The 21,993-nt window shown below is 50.8% G+C and overlaps 1 protein-coding gene and 1 long non-coding RNA gene across 7 annotated transcripts in view; one reads left to right on the top strand and one right to left on the bottom strand.

The window, feature by feature from the left end:
- LOC144615674 (uncharacterized) overlaps positions 1 to 8,788 on the top strand; it is a 28,049-nt gene extending 19,261 nt beyond the window's left edge. Inside the window, exon 3 of the long non-coding RNA XR_013554100.2 lies at positions 8,773 to 8,788. This is a non-coding gene — a long non-coding RNA (uncharacterized LOC144615674). The remainder of the gene's footprint in view (positions 1 to 8,772) is intronic.
- Positions 1 to 21,993, bottom strand: part of IQSEC1 (IQ motif and Sec7 domain ArfGEF 1) — a 423,845-nt gene that overhangs the window by 272,194 nt on the left and 129,658 nt on the right. For all 6 annotated transcript variants that reach the window (XM_078442696.2, XM_078442702.2, XM_078442703.2 and 3 more), the window contains exon 2: positions 16,748 to 16,777. In XM_078442696.2, coding sequence (XP_078298822.2) covers positions 16,748 to 16,777 — 30 coding nt within the window. The remainder of the gene's footprint in view (positions 1 to 16,747; positions 16,778 to 21,993) is intronic.

The raw sequence follows: 21,993 nt of genomic DNA, 5'->3' as shown, positions 1-21,993 counted from the left end.
GGGTGGGCCTCAGTCCCTCGGCATCCCACGCGTGGTTTTGCTCAGGTCGTGATCTCACAGTTTTGTGAGTTGGAGCCCCACATCGGGCTCTGAGCTGATAGCACAGAGGCTGCTTGGGTTCTCTCTCTGCCCCTCCAGCACTCGCACTGTCCCTCTCTTTCAAAACAAGTATTTATTGAAGTTGCTTTAAACTTCGAAAATGAAACAAAACAAAACAAAATAAAATGGAGGCATGGAGCCGTGGCTCTCTCATTTGGGTTTTATTTTATTGTTTTGAAAAATCTTTTTTTTCAATCTGTATGCAGTTTCTACACAGCGGTTTTCTGGCTCTAGGGACGTGCTCCCTGGCTCCCAGCGTTCGCCGTGCGTGTCTGAGTCTGTGGTGAATGGGTCACACCTGGCCGGGCTAATGGTGTTCATGATGCTGGTTCCTACAGAAGTCAAAAGGCTCTGCTTTGAGAATATGCTGGAGCTGCAGAAGGCTGGAATGAGGCTCCAGGAGAGGGCTGGTCCCTGGGCTGGCAGGGAGAATGCCTGGACATTTTGCCTTCTGCTCTGTCATTATCTGAGGCAGCCGGGGGGTCCTCGGTGTCATGGCCTGGCTCCACATAAGGACTGAGTCCTTCCTCCTGCCCTTTATTTTCCCATCGGTCCTTCAAAACGGCTTTGAACTCTGCTCTCTTGCTTGGGTGGACGCTCATCAATTTCCTCCAAAGGTTGTCTCATTTGAGGGTCGCAAATACTAGAACATAGTTGCATTCCCCGCTTGGTATTTGTCCTGGCGCCTCCCAGAAGACCCCCCCCCCCCCCCGCCCTGCCCCAGATGGCTGGAACTTGGATCGGGGAAGGGCTGTGGCTCATGAAGTCAGCAAAAAGGAAGGGCCTCACCATGATGGTGTGGCCCTCCACCTTGTGCTTCCTACAACTCCACATCCAGTAGGTCACTATCCCACCGACACTCCTCCAGCCTGTGAAGCTGTTCTGGATCTGGTCCCACCCGTCGCCCTGGCCAATCTCCTGTGCCATGTCCCCGGGCTTCCTGGAGCTCAGCATCGTTCCCTGCACTTAAAAAGCAGGGACGGGGCTCCTGGGTGGGCCTCAGTGGCTCAAGCGTCCCACTCTTGGTCTTGCTCAGGTCGCCATCTCACAGTTTTGTGAGCTGGAGCCCTGCGTCGGGCTCCGAGCTGATAGCACAGAGTAGACTTGGGGTTCTCTCTCTGTCCCTCCCCCACTCGCACTGTCCCTTCTCTTTCAAAACAAACATTTTTCCTTTAAAGTTAAAAAACAAAATAAAATAAAGGCACGGACACGTGGCTCTCTTATGGCTCTCATTTATTTGCATTTTTTGAGGGTTGTATTTTATTATTTTTTTAAATACATTTTTTAATTTATTGAGATGTTTGAGAACCTGATTTTTTGGCTCTAGGGACATCCTCCCTGGCTGCCTGTATTCACTGCTGGTGTCGGAGTTTGTGGCTGGCGAGTTGAATCTGGGCCCGCTAATCGTGGTCACTATGGTAGTCCCTTCAGAGGTCAGACTACTCTGCTCTGAGGACAGGCCTGTGCTGGAACAGGTTGGGATGGGGCCCCAGGAGCGGACTGTGGTTGGTGTCCTGATCGTGGGCTGGATAGTTGTCAACGTGTACCACATGTTTTCACTCTCCAGGGACATGAAAATCAAAGCACTGTGTTCCCGGTTTTCGATATTTCGTTCCGCGTCCCAGAAGACTTCCCCCTCAAACGGCTCCAACCCGGTGGCCAAGCAGTACCAAACCACCCCCAGGCTCCAAGCGTTTGCGGAAGGGGTGTCCTCCCTTTGCTGCAGGAAGAGTCGCGGGGCAGAATAAGGGGGGCTGTCCCAGAAGGTGTTGAGTTCGTAACCAGCAAACTGGATGCTCAGTCCAACCCCCGTGTGTTTTACCTTCAGCTCCTTGTCAAAAAGCAGTGTCTCTAGCTTCTGATACCCGCCGATCATACCTTGTTGGTGGCAGTACTCCACAACCGATAACAGCTGGCAGAATTTGTCTGGAACCTCCTCCGTCACTTGGCCACGGTGCGTAAAATCGTCACACAAGTTGTCTCTGCTTGCGTATTCTGAAAAGAGGACTAAGATTTCCTTGGTGTTGATCACCTCGAGTGACTTGACAATATTTGGGTGACTTGAGGTCTTCATATTCTGGGCTTCACGACAAAGTCCCTGGAGGCCAGTGGGGTCCTTCTGGGTTTTCCTGATTAACTTCACATCAGACTGCTGACTGGTTAGGATATTCGAGGCCAGATTCATTATGGGGACGCCGCCCTCACTGGTGGTCTCGCAGATCTTGTAAATACAGAAGTCCTCCTCACCAGCAGTAATGGCCTTACGCCCCTGAAGCATGGTGACCTACTAACTATACTAACGCTAAATAATGCTAATTACACAGACTATGCTAACCAACAATACCAACCTACAAAATTTGCCAATACTAACAATACTATGCTTATGAACTATACTAACAATATGAACTATACTAACAATATGAACTATACTAACTGTACTAAAACGCTAACAAAAAAGAAACAAATGAAAAACACACACGCGCACACACACACACACTCACACACACACACACACACACACACACACACACACACAAAGAAAATGAAGGGAGGAAACGAAGAAAAATTGAGAAAAATAAAAACTAAAAAAGGAGAAAAAAAGAAAAAAGTAAAAACAGAAAAAGGCAAAAAAAATTGGGAGAGAAAAGGAGTAGAGAAAAAAGAAAAATGAAAATAAAAAAACAAATAAACAAAATGAAAAAAAGAGAATCGAAAACAAACTAGCTAGGGTCAAAGGCCGACAGGTCACCAAAGCTTCCTGGGCTGTAAAGACCAAACACCCAGCTGAGCCAGGGTCTTATATAGACAGGTCTTGCCATGACTTCACCATGGGGCTTTGTGAGGGCACAGCAAGAAATGGGCCAATTATGCAATCATGGCTGGGGATGTCTGAGACCACAGTGGTTTCCTCACTTTTTACTCCTAAAACCCCTTTACTCAATAAAAAAAAAAAAAGACCCCCAATGGGCTTTTTGTTTGTTTGTGTGGGCTTTTCAAGATTGATATTTACTTTGTTAGAAATCAAAATCTATAAGATGGTTCAGTGGCCTTTTCACTTCAAGTTTAGAAAACTGTAATTTTGGCTTGTATAGACCTCGTAATGTCTACACTTAAAATACTCAGTTCCTGGTCTCAAAATGGTGCTACAACGTATAAGGAAATGTTGTGTTGTGTAAAACACGATAAGGCTCATTATTAACATCTATAAAGCTCAGAGGAACATTGCTTTTCATCATATTTTCACTGATAAGGTTGTGAGGAGATTTCTCATCAGAAACCTTGGAGGCTAGAAGGCATGGGTTGATGTGTTGAAAGCATTAAAGGAAAAAAGCTGTCAACCAAGAATCCTACATTTGGGAAAACTGTCCTTCAAAAATGAAGAAATGAAGACATTCCCAGATCAACCAAAGCTGAAAGCCTTGCCCTGATGACTAGACCGGCCCTGCAGTGAAGGGGGTCCTTCAGGTTGAAATGAAAGGGCACTGAACAAGTAACTCGAAGCCTTCTGAAGAAATAATCTCCGGTAAAAGTAAGCAGACAGACAATTATGAATGCTAGTACTGTTATGACTTTGGTCTGTAGCTCTACTTTTTGTTCTCTATGTTAAGAGACTGATATATTTAAAAACCTAATTATTCATCTATGCTTTTGGACACAAGATGCATAAAGATGTAATTTTGTGACATTAACAACTGAAAGAAGGTGGGGTCAGGGCTGTAAAGTAGCTGAGTTTTCATGTGTTATTGAGGTTAAGCTGGTATAAATTGACATTACAATGTTGTAACTTTAGGATGTTAAAAGCAATCCCATGGTAACCACACACAACCACACACACACACACACACACACACACACACACGCCACAGAACATACACAAAAGGAAATGAGAAGGGAATTAAAATGTTTCACTACAAAAAAAATCAACTAAATGCAAAAGAAGATAGTCATGCAGAAAATTTGAGACAGAAAGCAATTAAGGCATATAGAAAACAGAGGGCAAACCACAGAAGGAATTCCTTCCTTATCAGTAATGACTTTAAATGTAAGCAGATTAAACAGATTAGTGAAATGGATAAAAACATAGGATCCAACTATCTGTTACCTACAAGGGACTCAGATCCAAAGACACAAAAAAGTTGAACATGAAAGGAAGGAAAAAGATAATCCATGCAAATAGTAACCAAAAGAAAGGGTGGAGTGGCTGTAATAATACCAGACAAAACAGACGTTCAATCAGAAAATGTTACAAGAGACAAAGAAGGACATTTTATATGAATTAAGAGGTTCAGTACAGCAAGAAGAAAAAATGATAAACATTTACACACATAATGAGAGGCCATTATCGACAGAACTGAAGGGAAAAATAGTTCTATAATAATCATTGGAGCCTTCAATATCCCACTGTCAATAATGGACAGAACAACCAGACAGAAGGTAAGTAAGGACACAGAGGATTTGAAGAACACGATAGCCCAGCCAGATCTAACAGACGGGCACGGGACCCCACCCAACAATAACGGCACGAGGGCCCTTCTCTGAGACAGACTTTGCATTAGGTCACGAGTTAAGTCTCAGTAGATTTTACAAGATAGATATCATACAAAGTATCTTTTCCAACCACAAGAAGATGAAGTCAGAAATCGGTAACAGAAGGAAGAGTGGAAAATTTAAAAAGCTGTGAAAACTGAAAACACACTCTCAAAGAACCAATGTGTCGAAGAAGAAATCACAGTGGAATGCGAAAATACGTAGAGGTGAAGGGAAATGAAACACGACGCGTCAAAACTCCTGGAAAACAACAAAGCAGTGGTGAGGGGGAAATTTATAGCTGTAAACGCTCACAGTAAACATCAAGACAGATCTTAAATCAACACCATAGACGTGCAACTTAAGAAACTAGAAAAAGCCAAAGGTAGCAAAGGGAAGGAAATAATAAAGATTAGAGCAGAGATAAATGAAACAGAGGGTCTTTCTACTCCTTACAGACGTCGAAAGGGTTAGAGTGCTATCAACAAGTGTAGTCCAGCTCATTGGAGAATCCAGATACAATGGACAAATCTCTAGACCTAGAAAACCTACCAAGACTAAATCACAAAGAAAGAGAAAATCGGAAGAGATTCGTACATAACTAGGGAGGAGATTGAGGCTGTAATCGAAGACCACTTGACAAAAAAAAGCCCCGGATCTGACAGCCTCACTGGTGAATTCTACCAAACATTGGAAGAATTGACACCAATCTTCTCAAACTCTTCCAAAAAATTTAGGAGAAAGAACACTTCCTAACTAATTCTATCAGGCCGGCATTGCTTTGATGCACCCTAAATATCTCTGGGCCACCTTCCAGACAGTCACCAGAGGAGTTTTCTAAAATATCCAGCCACATGAGTTATTTTCTCAGTGACAAAAGAGACCTTTCTCTTGTCTGTGGAAAGAGAGGACCAGTAGTGTCTCCAGAATCAGGCTGAACATCTATGGACCTCTTCTGAGAGCCTCCGTCCACAACGGATGGGCCACACCGCAGACTGGACACAGCTGAAGCAGGGCAGGGGGTGGGGTGGGGAGGGGAAAATTCACGGAGGTAACCTGGGCTTCAATTGGTCTGTCAGCTGCTTGGACCGCTTTGGGCATCTTTGAATACAACAGGCCATGTCCTCGTTGGACGCTGGGAAAGGACAATCTATCTGCACATCCAGCCCTACAGGCTGGAGTCTCCCAAACGAGGCCATCGTTTGTTTTTGGCAACTCTGCTCCACCACAATATTCATCAGACTCCTGAGAAAGACGACTGATGAAGGGATCCATAAATGGTAAGACCATCTTGCACTTGGCTGTGTTTTGTAAAAGGGAGATATTAGGAAACTGGGCCTTTAAGGTTTTGCTTGCACCCTGTTTGTGGAATGGTACGTGTGTCTATGTATGTTGTAAATGTGAGATAGTTTCTCTACCTCCGGGTGGTGGTTGTGAAAATTAATTTGTAAAAGTGCTCTACTTAGCTGGTTTGAAGGCAAGTGCTTGTAAGAACTGGGTGTTCTAGGGGCGCCTGGGTGGCTCGGTCGGTTAAGCGTCTGACTTCAGCCCAGGTCATGATCTTGTGGTCTGTGGGTTCGAGCCCCACGTAGGGCTCTGTGCTGAGGGCTCAGAGCCTGGAGCCTGCTTGAGATTCTGTGTCTCCCTCTCTCTCTAATCCTCCCCCATGCACGCTCTGTCTCTCTCTGTCTCTCTCTCTCTCTCAAAAGTAAATAAACATTAAAACAATTAAAAGAAAAAAAAGAACTGGACATTCTAAAACTCAGAAAGATAGAAACTAACCCCAGGTGTCTTTCAAGTTCAAGTGATCTTGGATAATATTTGGTATGAAAGCTAATGTAACGTTGTTCGTTTAGTTAAAATGGACATAAGTCTTTAGAATTGCCAACATTAAATATGATAGTTTCACTCTGCTTGTGTTTACTGTAAGTCAAACCAGCTGTTGGCGTTGTGACTGTCACAAAATGTGATGGAAAAGAAAAACACGTTAGAGCCCTGTCCAATGGCTTCTGAAGCTTTATGGGCAAGTGAAGGACAGACAGACAGATGTAAATAATTTTAATAAATGTAATTAAGGCTACTTGAAAAAATAAGGGAAAAAATTCTGTATTTAATGAAAGTGAGACTGGTTATTCAAAGAGGGAAAACTTGGGGTACCTGGGTGGCTCAGTCTGTTGAGTATCCCGCTCCTGACCTCTGCGCAAGTCATAATCCCAGAGTTGTGGGATTGAGCCCCGTGTCAGGCTCCAAGTGGAGCCTGCTTGAGATTCTCTGTGTCTCTCTGTGTCTCTCTCTCCCCCCCTCCCCCGCTTGTGCTCTCTCTCTCTCAAACAAAATTTAAAAAAAAAATAAAGAGGGGAAAACGTAGGACAAAATCTGAAGGAATGCGAAAGGGAAAATTGCAGAAGGTTTGCGAGAAGGGAATCTTTCAAAAGAAATGCTATGCATGGTCGGGACCGAGATTCTGGAGTTTCGCATGTAAGAAACAAGTTTATGAGGGCAGCGATCGACCCCCGGGGAAGAGAAGGGGGAGGCAGAGAACGATGTCAGGCAGAAGTTGAGCAGTGACACTTCAACGGAAGCCTTAGCCGACTCTCTGAGCAGTCCCGAAAGTTGGACTGCCCTTCGGAAGCATCCAAACTTAGGTGCAAGGGGCTGGCTCTTCGTAAGCGTCTTTGGATGTGACCACCTCGGGCAGCGGGCAATGCCCTTGGCAAGGCCGCTGTCTACAGTCACGGCGATCCCTGATGATGTCTGAGCGTCGAAGGCTGTAGGCAGCATTGCTATGGCTGGGAGACCTTGGTTCCTGCCGGAGATTCTGGTCAGCACATCCCAACACCCGTCACAAGAACTCAGACCCATGCAGTGCCCTGGATGTCCTTGTCCAAATAAGTATGTATCAACGTGGGAGGTGACACGGAGGAAGAAAGAAGGGACTGCATATCTTTTTAAAAATTCATCTCGTTGCAACGAATGAGTTTTAATATCCAAAGTACAGCGGTATAAGACTGGAATTTGGGTTTTCTCGCTGTTAATCTGACAGAGGCTTCTTAGATGATGGGTCTAAATTATCAACAGAGGTTTTTCTTTACCTTTAATCTGCCTAGAAAAACAAAGTTTCTATGTCTTGTCTTTGTTAGGTCTTTGCTTACTTAAGAAAGTTGAATCTGCTCAGTGTTAAGAGAGCTAAGGTTTGCTCACAGCTCCATTTGCCTTGCTGTCTGCATTTACCTTGAGAATCTCTTCTTGCCATCCTGGCTAAATAAGTATCCCGTTTTGTAACGATCTGTAATCCTATTTAGGCACGTGTTTTGAAACCTTCTGGTATTTCACCAACTTCCAAAAACCCAGCTTGTGAATGGAAGTCTTTTTGACGAATTAGGCTTATTCCCTGGTGTGTCAAATGACATGGGAGGCATCATCAAATAAGCGATGAGGAACCTTCTTTGGCTTTGTTGTATGGGTGATTGCTCTAAGTGTCCTAGAGATTTTATAAGATTCCTAAGGTTTTGATATGTCCTGGTATAGCGTCATCGCTTGTAATACTAACTACTGAAGTATCGTGTGTCACAGAATCTCCTTGCCAGCTGCACTGCATTGACAAATACAGCTCTCTGATCCCTTCAGGATCATAAAGCTAAGCTTAGTAAGAATTCCCAGAACTAATGGGGAAACTGCTTTCAAACAGACACTTGTGTAAACATTGCTGGTCCTCTAATGTTTGCTCTTCTAAATTTAAGTCTGCCTATGACATTTGGTAGACGTTTGGTAAATAAGTTCTTCATAAACAGATAGGAAACATTTATCCCTTTCTCCCTACCTGGTACCACCAGAATTCAAAACTCTCAGGGAGTATTCTCGTTTTTTCACGGCAGTGTATTTATTTGCAGAAGTTCGATACGAATCCGTTCTCCTTGCAACAGGACGCCACTGGAAACATTGGTCATGTTGCCAAGGCTTTGACTGGAATGTCACAGTTGAGGGAGATATGCCTAGACTCAGCTACAATCAGAGAGCTTTAAGGAACTAATTAAGGTTGACTTTGCTGAGCCAATGAAGCCCCTTGGAAAACTTGCCTCGTACCTTGCTTACAAAGTTTCCAGCAGCCCTACCAGGTGAATAAGGAAGGTTGTCACTTCCTGGCAGGTGCAGGAACCTCAGGGTATTTGGGGGATCTCGAGAAGAGAGGGAGCCACCCACATCTATAGGTATGGCAGGCAAAGGCTGGTGGCCAGTATTTGGCTTGGCTTCTTGAGCCTGACAAGGCTGTTAAAAGTTCAATCTGACATTCCTTACGAAAAGTTCCAGCGAAGCAGATTGAAAAAACCAAACACCTATATGACCAATCACCGTTGTGATGGCGCTTGTGTAAACAGGCCCAGCTTCAACTGGACAATTTTACAAACAAATGTGTCCTAATTTGGCGATCTTTGGTGGAGATGAGGGTGGTTTCAGAGAGAGAGATTGTTCCAGTAACACACCTGTGAAAATGTAAGATCACAGTTCCGATGAACCGTCTTTGAGGGTTCGTTGGTTGTCTATACACCTGGGCTGGGTCCTGAATTCTTCTGGTTTCCTTGAATGTCTGACCCTGACTCTCCAAACTAAGGTTTCCAGTTTTCTCCCACTGTGTTGACTGGAAGCACTGAGAACGAAAACTGCTTTTCCCTGAAGCCCCGCAAACCGAAGCCAGACCACCCGAGGTACACGTGACAGAAAAGCGGCCCGGTGATCTAAGGGCCACTCAGAAAGATCACCAGAGACACACGGATAGCTGAACAAGCTGATCGCAGCCTTCCCGACTGGACAAGCTGCCATCGGATCATCCAGACGTGGACGTGTTCACGGATGGGGACAGTTTCACGGGTCAAAGACAAGGAAGAGCTGGGTGCAGTGGTGACCCATCAGCTATCGTCCGCTGCGGAAGAAGCCGCAAAGTGGACCGACTGCCCAAGGGAACCATGCTGGCAGCCCGTCGAAGACTCCAAGACCCTCTGGAAGAGCTTTAGTGCCAAAGATAGACTTAACTACATACCAACCCCAACGTCCCTTGGAGGACCAAAGAGGAGTTAAGTAAGGAGTGGGGGTTTGGACACCGTGCTGGCATTGACACCGGCTGGAAATAGAATGAATCCTTACCCTAGAGCATCTGATGAAAGAAATAATTAGCCACATTCCTCGAAGCACCCGTTATGGGAAAGATGCCACTCTCCAGTGGATCCAGAAGTGTACTGTGGGCTCCGATTTCAGCGAAATGCTACAAAAGGCAACGCTTGTGCTAAAAACAATCCTAAGACTGGGTGCCCACAAGTCCTCAAGGGTATACAACTGAGAGGCCCCAAACCTGGGGAAGACCGGCAGGCAGCCTTTCCCGGAATGCAAGGAACAACGGGAAATTCTCGGGGTTTGCTTGTATCTGCAGACACCTTTATCAACGGGGTTGAGGTTCCTCCCTGCTGTTCAGAGAAGGCCTCGGGAGTTGTCAAAATGCTTTTAAGCGAGATCATTTATAGGTTTGGACTGCCGCTAATAATTCAGAGTGACAATGGAGTGACAACCACAGCGTCCAAGGCCTTGGGCATTCAGTGGAAATCACATGCTTCCTGGAAACACCGAGACAGTGGAAAAAGGGAAAAAAATGAACTTTGGCAAAGCTCTGCCAAGAAACCCACTTCACTTGGGAACAACCCGTGCCATCTGCCCTGCTTTGGGAAAGAGTGGTCCCTAGAAGAGGGCTTGGTTTAAGCCCCTGTGGAATGTTATATGGAAGACTTTCTATGTCCTTTTCGTGACCTAGAAGTTGCTGGCGGGGCTGCCACCAGCGTTTTGGATACTATCAGGTACATCCAGTGTCTGAGTTTGCTTCCGGCAGGCTGATGTACCTCACAGATGTGTCTTCACGCTGCCTGAATCCCTTAGTGACATCCAAAGGTGTCACTAAAGATGTCAGTAAAGACCTGAAGAGCGGGAGCCCAGAGGACCAGCTCCAGCCTCACTGGACAGGTCAGACCCTGCGAGGTGCTATTGACCCCCCCACTCCTCCGAAACTACAGGGAATTGAGCCGTGGATTCACACTTGAATGACAAGAATCCACAGGTTCCCTACACCCTGTCAGCAGGGAGGAGGTCCAAAGGGACCCGGCTCAGACCAGTGAGCCTCTGCCGGACCTGAACCTCCGACTCGGGGTAACTGGTCCAAGGGAATCAAGCCATGAGTACAACATGCTACCTGTTGTTCTCTAGTACCCCTAAAACCCTAGACACAACATGGTCCAGGAACTATTGACCAAAGGACAAAAATCCCGGTAATGCAGAACATTCCTTTCCACCCCGAAGTTTCCACTTGTCTAACCCCAGTCTTCACCCCACCTCAGCAGGAAGTAACGGCCGCGGCCGGGTCGTGGTCCCAATACCCACAAGAATGAGGACGGATCAAAAGACCCTGGGGACTGAAAAGGGTAACCAAAGGGTTAGCGGCCGCAACTTTGTACCCTGACCTTTTTCCTTTGCCACTAAGTACCCCTGACTCTCCTCCTCTAGGGAGGTGGATGTGAGGCTCGCCCTCCTGCCTCTGGAATAAACTCTTGCTTTGCTTTATACTCCATGTCTCAGTGATGGTCTTGATGCGCATCAGGCAGATGAACTTGGGTTCACTACATACGGCAGGCACTCAGTAAAGACCGCTGAACCCACGTGGACTCTGACGCTTGGAGAGTTAAGTGTCTGGTCCGTGGTGACACAGGGTAGGACGAGGAGAAGGCTTTGATTTCTGAACTGTAGTGCCTCTACTCCCATCCACAGTGCTAAGAAGTTTCTGCTCTCCTCCCAAGGCCACCTGCTCAGCCCTCGGCACAGCACCTCCGTGGCCCCAGCCCCTGTCCCTGCTTTGGAGCCAGCTCCCCATTCCGACCTGGAGGTGACAGACAGCTCAGCCCTGCTTACCCAGCTCCACCAACATCCCAGCCTCATCTGCCAACTTTGGCAATTTTCATACCACCTCGCACACAAAATAAATTGCACGCTCCCATTTTGGGTTTGGGGGGAGAAAAGGCCCAGTCAGTTCATTACAAAGGCTGCCTCGCCTTGGCACGGAGTGGTGGGAGATGTTCACAGGAAAACGGATTAATTTGGACTCATTGCTTTCCCTTCCACGTCCTCGTGCCAATTAAGACAACGCTTGTAACCAAGCCCACCTTCTCCAGAAGCAGCCCCCACACTCCCCAAACAAGCAGTCCTCAGGTTTCACTGGCTGGCTGCTCAGGGTCCCGAGAAGCTTGCTGGGACCTTTGGAAAATGCCAGTCAGGGTTTTAGGATTCTTCTGCCAGGGGTGGGGGGTTTTGGGTGGGGGGTGGGGGGACCTACGGGAACTGCTTGGTTCGGTGTTTCTGAGCTCACACTGGTGAGCTGGGCACAGCCGAATACTGGACGCGGCCTGCTTGGACAGAGGCTGGGTGTCCAGGCTGCCTGCTGGAATCACGCGGGAAGGGGGCAAAATTCAGAGTCTCGGGCCCTGCCCCCCGACCCTACCGAGTCAGACACATCAAGGACAGGGCCTGGAAATCTGTACCTTCCACAGGCACCAAGGACAGGACCTGGAAAGGCTTAAGGTGGGAAGTCTCAGATCTGCATTTGAAAGCCGTGTTATCTAGGGAAGCTGTTCAGCATTTCTCTACCCCAGTCTCCCAGAGCTCAAACACTGGGGCGCACCATAACCCTCTTGAACAGGTGGGGTTGGTTGTACAGGTGCGGTGAGGCCCCGACCCATGGCGAACACTCATTATGTGGCACTGATTGCTATCAGTGAACATGACTGAGTTCGTTTCAAGGGGTTGATGAGAAGCAAAAGGTGATGCTTTGGTGCTGCGGAAAGTCCTTGTGCCTTAACTACAGCATCAGCACTGGCCCCGGGCCCTCCACCCAGCTAATCATTCCTTCAGACTCCAAACTCTGCATCACTCTTCTTGTCCCACCTCCCCCCGCCACCCCCACCCCGAACCCCCTGAAACCAGTAAATCATTATTAGAAGGTTCAAAGTTGGGAGCCTCCACAGGCTCCTTCGGAATGGAGTGAAAACCAGACACACACCCCCCGGGAACAAGGGAGCCAAGTCCTAGGTCTGCAACATGGTCAAAACCGAGTCATTTCGTTTGTGGAAAATGAATACATCTGACTTTGCACCTGTCTCGCCCGGGGGAAAAGTAGTGCGCACGCCATCGCAAACGGGCGTCTCCCGGCAAAACCCGTTCCCTGCTGCTCGGGGAGGCTCAGACTGCCAGAAAGGCTGTAGCTCACGTCCTCTGAGTGGAAAGAAAAAACCCTCACCAAGCAGGGACCCCAGGGTAGGGGTGGGGTAAGTAGGGTCTCTCAGGGTTAATTTCCTTAACATTTAGCAAAGATCATCCGCTCTTGGTGTCCATCCAGACCTTGGCCAGTATAATGAAAGCCAGAGGTCACCTTTTCTGAGTTCAGAATGGCCCCTTCTGCCCCCTGTGTTTGGTGTTTGTTGTGGAAGGGGGGATGAAGCAGGGGAGAGGAAGGGGTCTCCACTGAGCAGGGCAAATGGTCCACTTATTTTTCCCTTCCAGTTCACAGCCTGAAAATATTTATGAGTTCCGAATCCAATTAAGCAAACATTAATTTGCACCAGTTCTGTGGGCAAGGCATTGTGCCCAGGGTGCCCGGCGAGACCAAGGTGAACTCATTCCACTATGGCCCGGCCTGTTGGGGCCTGCCCTGTGCTCTGTGCTCTGTGCTCTGTGCCGGGAGACAACCCGGGGCTTCATGCAGGCTCCTTACTCTGCCTGGGGTTAAGTGTTCAAGTCACTAGGACAGAAATCAAAGTGAACATGGATATCAGAAGCAAGCACAAGAAGCCAAAGAGGGCAAGCAGGGCCAGGGCACTTCAGCCATGACCCCCCTCAAAGCTTCAGTGGGGCCACGGCTTGACGTTCTCACAGAGGTGTGGGTCTGCTGAACACAGGGGGCACAGGAAATAGCACTAGTCCCACAGACAAGCTGGAAGACAGGCAGGGAACCCATGGACGCACCTGGAACCAGAGGGAAGCACCGCTGGGCAGTGCGCTGGGCAGCCGCGCAAGGTGCCCCGGGGGGACAGGAGCAGGAAACTGGGCCACACACGAGAGAGGCGGCCGGCTCACGGGGCCTCAGTGAGAGCCACAGCTAGAGAGTGTTGGGCAAAGGGGCTCCATGGAGGGCAAAGCAGGGAGGGTCACAGTCAGACTTGACTTTCTGTCCTTCTGGTGGGCGGGCCCTTGGGGGAACACTCAGCAGAAGATCAGGCTCCCTTTAGGAAGGGTCCTCATGGTCCTTCTTCCCTGGGAAACAGATTTTGCAGCTGTCTGGGGGTAGTGACCTGAATCGTGAAGAGTGGGTCAGATCTGAACCGTCCGGGGGGCTTCCTGGCCTGTGCCCCTGTGCCTACCTGTGTTGAGCAGAGGGTGTGACATGTGACCAAGGTCTGACCCCCGCCGTGACAGCTCCCTGAGGGCAAAACACGTGCCTGGCACAGGATAGAGACTCAGTCAACGCCTGACCCCAGCATCCTAAAGTCCCAGCAAGGCCTTCTACCACGACTCCTATAGGTGTCTGGGGCTGTCCCCGAGAGTCAGCACAGCAGAGTAGAAGTCGTTATGGGGTTGGGTTTTTGAGCCTCAGAAAAATCTCAGATGCAGCCTTCTCTGCCTGGACTCACATCAGTTTTCTTCCCTGCCTGGCTCCTCACCTCTAGGAGTCCTGCTGACAACCAGTTGGCTCCAGCTGGGGACATAGGTTCCAGTCTCCATACGGTCCCCACCCCCACGCCAGCCCCGGGCCCCATTCCGAGGCCATTCCTTATTCTCTCGCCAAGCAGGTCCTTGGTGTTCCTGTCCCCCCCACTGAAATGTCTTTCCCACCCTTCCTCGGAGCAGAGAACTGCCCTCCTGCTTCACCTGGCCTGCAAAATCAGGTTCCTGACAGCCCACAGCAGGGAACCCTGAGGCAGGGGGTGGGTGGGGTTGGGCAGGGCCAAACAGCCACCCTACACACATCTCCCAGCACTTACAGGTGAAAGCCCACTGGTCTCAGGAGATCTCGGTGAAGGGCGCCCCGTCATCAGCCAGGAACACCTTCTGGGGGAGTGTATCAGAGCAGGGAGGGCTCAGATCCTGGGGCTGAAGGCACCTCTCCTTCCTATTCCGCCTGTGAATCCCCTTCCAATGTCTGTGCATACCCCAGGAACGGGATGCTCACTACCCCTCAGCAACCCTCCCTGTCCTCAGATAGCTCTTCATTTTTTTTTAAATGTTTTTTTTTTTTATTTAATCTTGAGAGAGAGAAAGAACACGAGCGAGGGAGGGGCAGAGCGAGAGAGGGACACAGAATCCGAAGCAGGCTCCAGGCTCCGAGCCATCAGCACAGAGCCCGACGGAGGGCTCGAACTCACAACTGCAAGATCGTGACCTGAGCCGAAGTCAGATGCTCAACTGACTGAGCCACCCAGGTGCCCCAGTAAATCTTCATTTTTAACAAGTTTTCTGGACAGGTAATACATGTTGCATGGTTCCGAGCTCAAGCGACAGCATAGTGCACACTACAAGGAGGCTCACAGCCACTCTTATCTCTGCCTGCCCGGCTCCTTACCTCCCAAGGGATCATTTGAACAGCTGTTCGGGTCTCCTGCCATTGCTTATGCATGCAAACGTTATAAGCAAGAAACCACATTCTTCCATGCAACTTTTCTTACCCCAAATATAACGTGAGATACACGCTCTCCCGCACCTTGCTTTGCTCAGGAAACGGTGCACCTGGGGCCTTTCCCCATCAGTCCATGGAGCGCACCTTCCCTTTGCCCTCACGGCTGCACATATTCAGAGGGGCCATGGCTCCAGAATGCCCAGCTGCCCCTCCTCCCGCATCTCCTGGCCTGGGCCATTCTCTGTCTCTCAGGGCATCTCCTCTCCCCTCTCAGGCCCGGGGGCCACCTGGCCCTCACCCCATCCGTAGCTCCTGTATGACACTCCTCCATCCCCTCACCCTGCGTGTGCCTCTGCTTCCCGCTGGGACCCTGCCGGACTCAGGGTCTATAGACCCAGCCCTCCCAGTGCCCCCGATATTCTGCTTCCCTGGCTTGGGACCACCACTCACGTGTCCCGGGTTGTGCCCAAGCCGAGTGTGCAGGTACACACTAGGGCCTCGCCATGCTGATTCCTGGAGCCTCCCCACGATGCAGCCTACCTGTCACCCATCTGCACTTCTCTCTCTGTAGGCTGCCCAGAGGACCCCACCCAAGCCCGAAACTCCCAGCTCCAGGCTCAGGATGCACAATTTGTGTTGTGCCCAGTCACGGAGCGATTTCAGAAATCTGAAATCTGCTGCCAGTGCGGCTGGGCGTCCCTGTGGCCCTTAAATTGCCTCCATGCTCCTCCTCTTCTCCCCCACCCTCATCACCAGCCCGCTGTCTCCCATCCCTCATGGCCGTCCTGGTCCCCCAACTCAAGCCTTGAGACCTGCCTGGCCCCAGCCCCCTGGGCTGAGGCAGTAGCACCCTGGGATTCTGGTTCCTAGCTGCCCCTCCCTTCATCCAGTCAGGAGCCCCAGCTGTGACCCAACTCCATGCCGACCCCCTCCCCTCCACTGGTGGGGGTGAGGAGAGGCAGGGGTCTCAACTGCAGGCATCGTGTTCTCCACGGGCCACGGAGACACCGCATCATTCAAGGCTGCTAGGAGCCCGCCCCTCCACCAAACAGCCCAGAGATTTGCCCCATCTGGCCCCAGGGACTGCCTGAGCTGAGAAGCTTCTGGTCGTAGATATGTCACAGCCTAGGACACCGCCGCTGCCCTTGAGGGGATGGAACTACCACCAAGCCAAGTGACCCCCCACGAAGGTCACTCTAGAACCGAGTAAGCCCGCACAGTAAACCGGTGCTCTCTCTCCAGGACACCAAGCTAGCAGACGGCAGGGCCACGGTCCTCAGGTGGCAGGCCAGGGCCAGGAGCAGCAAGGGAGCAGGGCTCTGACCTGGTGTGACCTCATCACAGAGACACCAAAGCGCAAAGTTTCATTGAAGCCACCCACTCCCAGGACCCAGACGCACAAACAGAGGCCGATGACACACATACCTGACATTCCGGGAGCTCTCACCTTCAGACCTGCAACAATAGAGAACACAAACTTAGGATGCAAGTACCTTCCACTATGGGAGATCCACTGGAGCACATGAGCTGTGGGGACATGTGAGGTCCCCAGCTCCCGTGGGATCCCTTCTGCAGTCTCAGCAGACTGTCCCCAGGCCCAGCCCCCAAGGTGTCACATTGCTGGTCTTCTGACCTGGAATCCCACCCTGAAAGCCACGTCCTCCCAGAAGTTGGGCAGCAACCCCAGAGGGGGGTTCCAGAACTCTGTGCCCTGGGCCCTGTGAGGCAGCAACGGAAGGAAAGAGTGAGTGGGGATAGTGTAGCTGGCCTCACTGCATCCTCTACTTGGTATTTCCAGCATCTCTCCCACTGCCGGCTCTATTTTCAAGGACCCAGAAATCAATTACACCACTTTACGAAGGAGACAAGCCTGAATGTCAAGAAACTGGACAATTAGATCCTATCGCACACACTTGAACTTTCAATGGAGACTGTGAAATACCCGGCAGCCAAATACAAGACAGCGATGCCTTGCCGCTCTGTAAACCAAAGGAAAGGGGCTTGGGGATTAAAATGCATGCAGCTAAGGGCTTAAAGCCACAGCTGGGCTTCCTGAGTCTGAAGGAGCAAAGGGCTGTGAGCAAGCACATTTGGGAAGCTAATCCCTGGACGTCCCCAATTGGATTTTATTGCCAGCGAGCTACAGAAATAAAAACACACTTAATTCAAGGTCGTTTTTGTACTTTTTTTTTCTTCTGCAAATTGCCTTTTTCAGTAATTGTGCAGACTAACTGCATCGCCCCATGAGCACTCAAGCCCAGGGGACAGCTCCTCCCACAGAGCCACCCTCGCTGGTCTTAGGAGAGCACCCCGTGCCCTTTCCTATGTCTGCTGTGTCAATGACAGATTTTACCCCGGTTGTCTTTCAAGCTAATTGACAGCCCAGCCCAGGAAAGTTTCTCCAGGATGCCCTACAGGATCTTAAACACCAACTGTCCGCTGTCTGGAAGGCTCCCGTTGTCCCCAGCTCTCACGGCAGCTACACAACGCAGGCCAGTGCCATTGGCCACTTCCGGGCTCAGCCAGTGCAAAACCGGAAATAAAGGTCAATGATGATGATGATGACAGACGCCCCTTTCTCAGCCTTTACTAGGTGCCAAGCCCAGAGCCGGGCCCTGACACAGGCTATTGATGATTTTCACAGCAACCTGGCAGGCCCAGCATGGCCCTCGCTGTGCCCAAGAGGGACCAAGGCTCCCGGAGGCTGTGTCCGCACACGGTCGCATGAGCGGCCAGCATCGAGGTGCTCTCCTGCCACACCTTGGCAGCCAGAGAGCAAACCAGACCCCATCCAGTCAGGATGGAGGTCACTTGGGCGAGTGACAGAAGGGGGCCCTGGGGGCTTGCAGGTGCTGCTCACGTTTAGTTCCCGATCCAGGTCCTGGTTACCCAGGTGCAAGATCGTGATTAATACAAAGGGCAGATTTGGCCATTCAGATTCCAAAATGTATTCCTCCTATCCATTTGGTCTTTGTCCACAATTCCTGGCGCACACAGCACCCCGAACCCTTGGGATTTTCAGAGCAAAAAAGAGCAACGGGAACATCTTCTGTTATCATATTTGGTTGCATGTCCTCCACCCCTGAAATCACTTCAGAGCCACGACGGGGGCAGGAAATGTTCCACCACACCCGGGATCGTGTCAATGCGGTGACTCTCGGAGAGCACCTAAGGATGCGAACTCACGGTCCCGCCCCCTGAAATCAATCACCAAAAGCCAATGATTCGATCAGTCGGGTCTATGTGATGAAGCCTCCGTAAAAAACTCGAAAGGACGGGGTTCAGATTGCTTCCGGTTGGGACAGACAGTGTTTCCCCGGGAAGGTCAGGGCACCCTCGGACCCACAAGTTCTGCTCCTAGGTACAGCGGAGATTCAGAGAGCGTGGCGTGTCCAGAGGGCGTGGAAGCTCTGAGTCCCTTCCCCATGCCATGCCCTGTGCATCTCTTCTACTTGGCTCTTCCTGAGTTACATCCTTTGAGAGTAAGTCAGTACTCCGGTGAGTAAACTGGTTTCCTGAGTTCTGTGAGCCACTCTAACAAACTGATTGACCTCAAGGGTTGGGGGCCGGGGGGGGGAGGAGTCACAGGAACCTCTGATTTCCAGCCGGTCAGTCAGAAGCGCAGGTTCACAAGTTAGGCTTGCGACCGGCATGTGCAAGCTGGGGGCAGTCTTGTAGGACTGAGCCCTCCACCTGTGGCATCTGAGGCCATCTCCAGTTAGAGGGTATCAGAACTGGTGGAACTGTAGGACACGAGGCTGTGTCTTGAGAACAGCCTGGTGGTGTGGGAACTCACCCCCCGGCATGTATGTTTTGGAACTGGGTACCAGAATCTCTACCAGCGGGGGGAGGGGGGGGGAACCAAGTGTGAAAACCCAGGCTGCCACAGGCTCACGACACAAACACGTTCAGAAATAGCGCGGTTTTATTTTAAAAAATGGGGAAGAATAGGGGCGCCTGGGTGGGTCCGAGTCAGCTAAGCGTCCAACATCAGCTCAGGTCATGATCTTGGGGTTCGTGGGTTCGAGCTCCCCCGTCGGGCCCTGTGCTGACGGCTCAGAGCCTGGAGCTGGCTTCGGGTTCTGAGTCTCCCTCTATCTCTGCCCCTCGCCCGCTCGCGTTGTGTCTCCCTGTCTCTCACAAATGACTAAACGTTTAAAAAACTTGGAAAATATACAATATGACAGGGATAAGGAGGGGGGATAAGATTAGCTGTGAGCCGACCATTGTTGAAGTGGGATATGAGGGGTGGGAGGGTCTTACGCTGCTTTGCCTACTTTGGTACACGTTTGAAGTTTTCCATGAGAAGAAGCTGAAACAAACACACGAGGGTTAAGTGAATGTGGGTGCCCACGTCACTGGACTCCTGCCAAGTGGCAGGTGGGGAGTTGGGCCCATGATAAACCATGGCTTCGCTGAGGTGGCCTCAGAGGGGCCAGGCCAACCACTGCCTCTCACACCCATGTCACAGAGATAGATTCAAATCAGATGTATTGTCACGACCTTGGCACCCTTCTCTGGGGGAGACACCCATCAGAGAATCTGGTCCCAGCCACGGACCTCACTCCAGGAAAACCCACACACGCCCCTACAACTCCAGTCGTGGGGTTCCTGTGCACTGCCCGCCAAGACACCAGCCCCAGACAGTGGCATCTGGGACGGCCAGCTCCAACTTCCACAGCTCTGGTGTGCCCCAGCCCCGTGACCTCACTCTCTGGGGCTGCACTGGCTTGAGGAGAGACCTGGCCAGCCTGTGCTTCAAAGGCAAGAGGATGCGTGACCTGGGAGGTGACGGCAAACACAGTGTTTCTACAGCGTTTACAAGTGCATGGCTGAAGGAAGACAGGTCCATATGCTCACCAGGGGTTGGGAGGCGGGGGAAACGGCCAGAGGTCGGTCAGAGGGTGCAAGGTTGCCGTTTACGTGGGATGAGGAAGTCTGGAGGTCCAATGTCCAGCATGGTGACCATCGTTAACAAGGCCATATGGTGTACTGGAATGTGCTAAGAACAGATTTCAGGTGCTTGCACCATAAGAAACAAAGACAATTATGTGAAGAGACAAACACGTTAACTAGCCTGCCTATAGAGATCATGTTACAATACAACACACTATACCCCTTAAATAGACACCATTTTTATTTAAAAAAAAGAAAAAGGGCAAGGTCTGTGACATGAGTGGTCAGTGGCTGTACCTGGACTCTGTGACATCTGTGATGGCAGAAATGACCCCCTTGCCAGGTTCAGGCCTAACCTTTGAAAGGACTGGCAACTTCTGCTATCTTGCTGTTAGAAAGATAGAAGAAAGAAGATGCCGAGAGGAAGCCCTCACCACCACACAGGGGAAGAGGAAGGCTCCCGGCCCTCAGCCCCGCTGAGCTTCCGGCTGTCAGCCATGGTAAGCAAAGTCTCAGCTGATGTCACACACACAGCACAGAGCGGCTGTCCCCACGGGCCCCGCCCAAAGCGGGAAACCCCGCGCAAATACACATGATGACCACTGTTTCCAATCACTCAGCTTGGGCAGGGTTTGGGGAAACCCCAAGCACTGCCTCACCTCTTGCCCCATGAACGTTCCGGCCCCTCATATCCCCCTCACCCCTGCTGCAGACCAAATGTTTGTGTCCCCCAAATTCATATGCCGAAGCCCTACCGCCCCTCCCCCAGTGCGGCCCTACTTGGAGATGGGCCTGTGGGCAGGAGCTGAAAGTTCAGTGGGGTCCTGAGGGTGGGGCCCTGAGAAGGCAGCCCGCTGCAAGCCAGGAGGAGAGGCCTCAATAGAAACCAACCCTGCCAGACCTCCATCAGGGGTTTCCCGCCTCCAGAAACGGTGAGGGAGTCCACGTCTGTTATGCAAGCCATGCCGTCCAAGGTGCCATGTCAGGGCGGCCAGGGTCATCACCGTCTGCGGCCTCCGAGCCTCCACACACACTCTTCCTCCGGCCTGCGGCACTCTGCGTAGTCCGCACCCCGACTACCGGTCCCTTTCCGCAGCTGGGTCCCTCACGGCGGGGGGCGGGGCGGGGGGGGGGGTTGGGTCACTCTCACCACCCTCTGGGAACTCGGCCAGGCCTCCCTACCTGCTCGGGCCTCTCAAGCAGACTGCCGTCCTGCACAGCAGGTCCCAGTCTACTGCTCAGATGTCTTTGAGTCATGGTTCCCTCAGTACTGCTCCCTGCCTCCCTGGCTCTTCACGGGGCCCACGGAAGTGCTCCCTCATAGGACGGACAGTGTTCCCCCGGGAAGGTCAGGACACCCTCGGACCCACAAGTTCTGCTTCTAGGTACAGGCCCCAGTGAAACACATGACTTTGTGGTAGGAAAAGACCGGATTCAGTGGGCAGAGAGGGGACGTTTAGGACCTGAGGTCCCTGGGTGGGGAAAAACATGCATTTTGGAACAATGCTGGGAGGGTCTGACCATAGCGAACCCCTTCAGGTGTGTGGTTCCCCTTAAGCATGTACCAGGCACCAACCTCCTCCCCGTCAGGTCCCCCTCAGGAATGTGACAAAAGACCTGGCTAAAACTAAGTAGCAGGCCATTAAACGTATGACCCACAAGGGATCGATACGGCCACAGACCACCCCACACACAAGGGGGTCGAGACGATCGGGAATGGACAACCCAGCACCTAGAGTGATCAAGTCAATAAGGGTGGGACCTGAGAAGGAACA

This window comes from Panthera onca, chromosome A2, assembly GCF_046562875.1.
Source record: "Panthera onca isolate mPanOnc1 chromosome A2, mPanOnc1 haplotype 2, whole genome shotgun sequence".
Classification (NCBI taxonomy): Eukaryota; Metazoa; Chordata; class Mammalia; order Carnivora; family Felidae; genus Panthera; species Panthera onca.
Note: the sequence above shows the minus strand (reverse complement) of the source record. Positions and strands in the feature narration are given on the sequence as shown.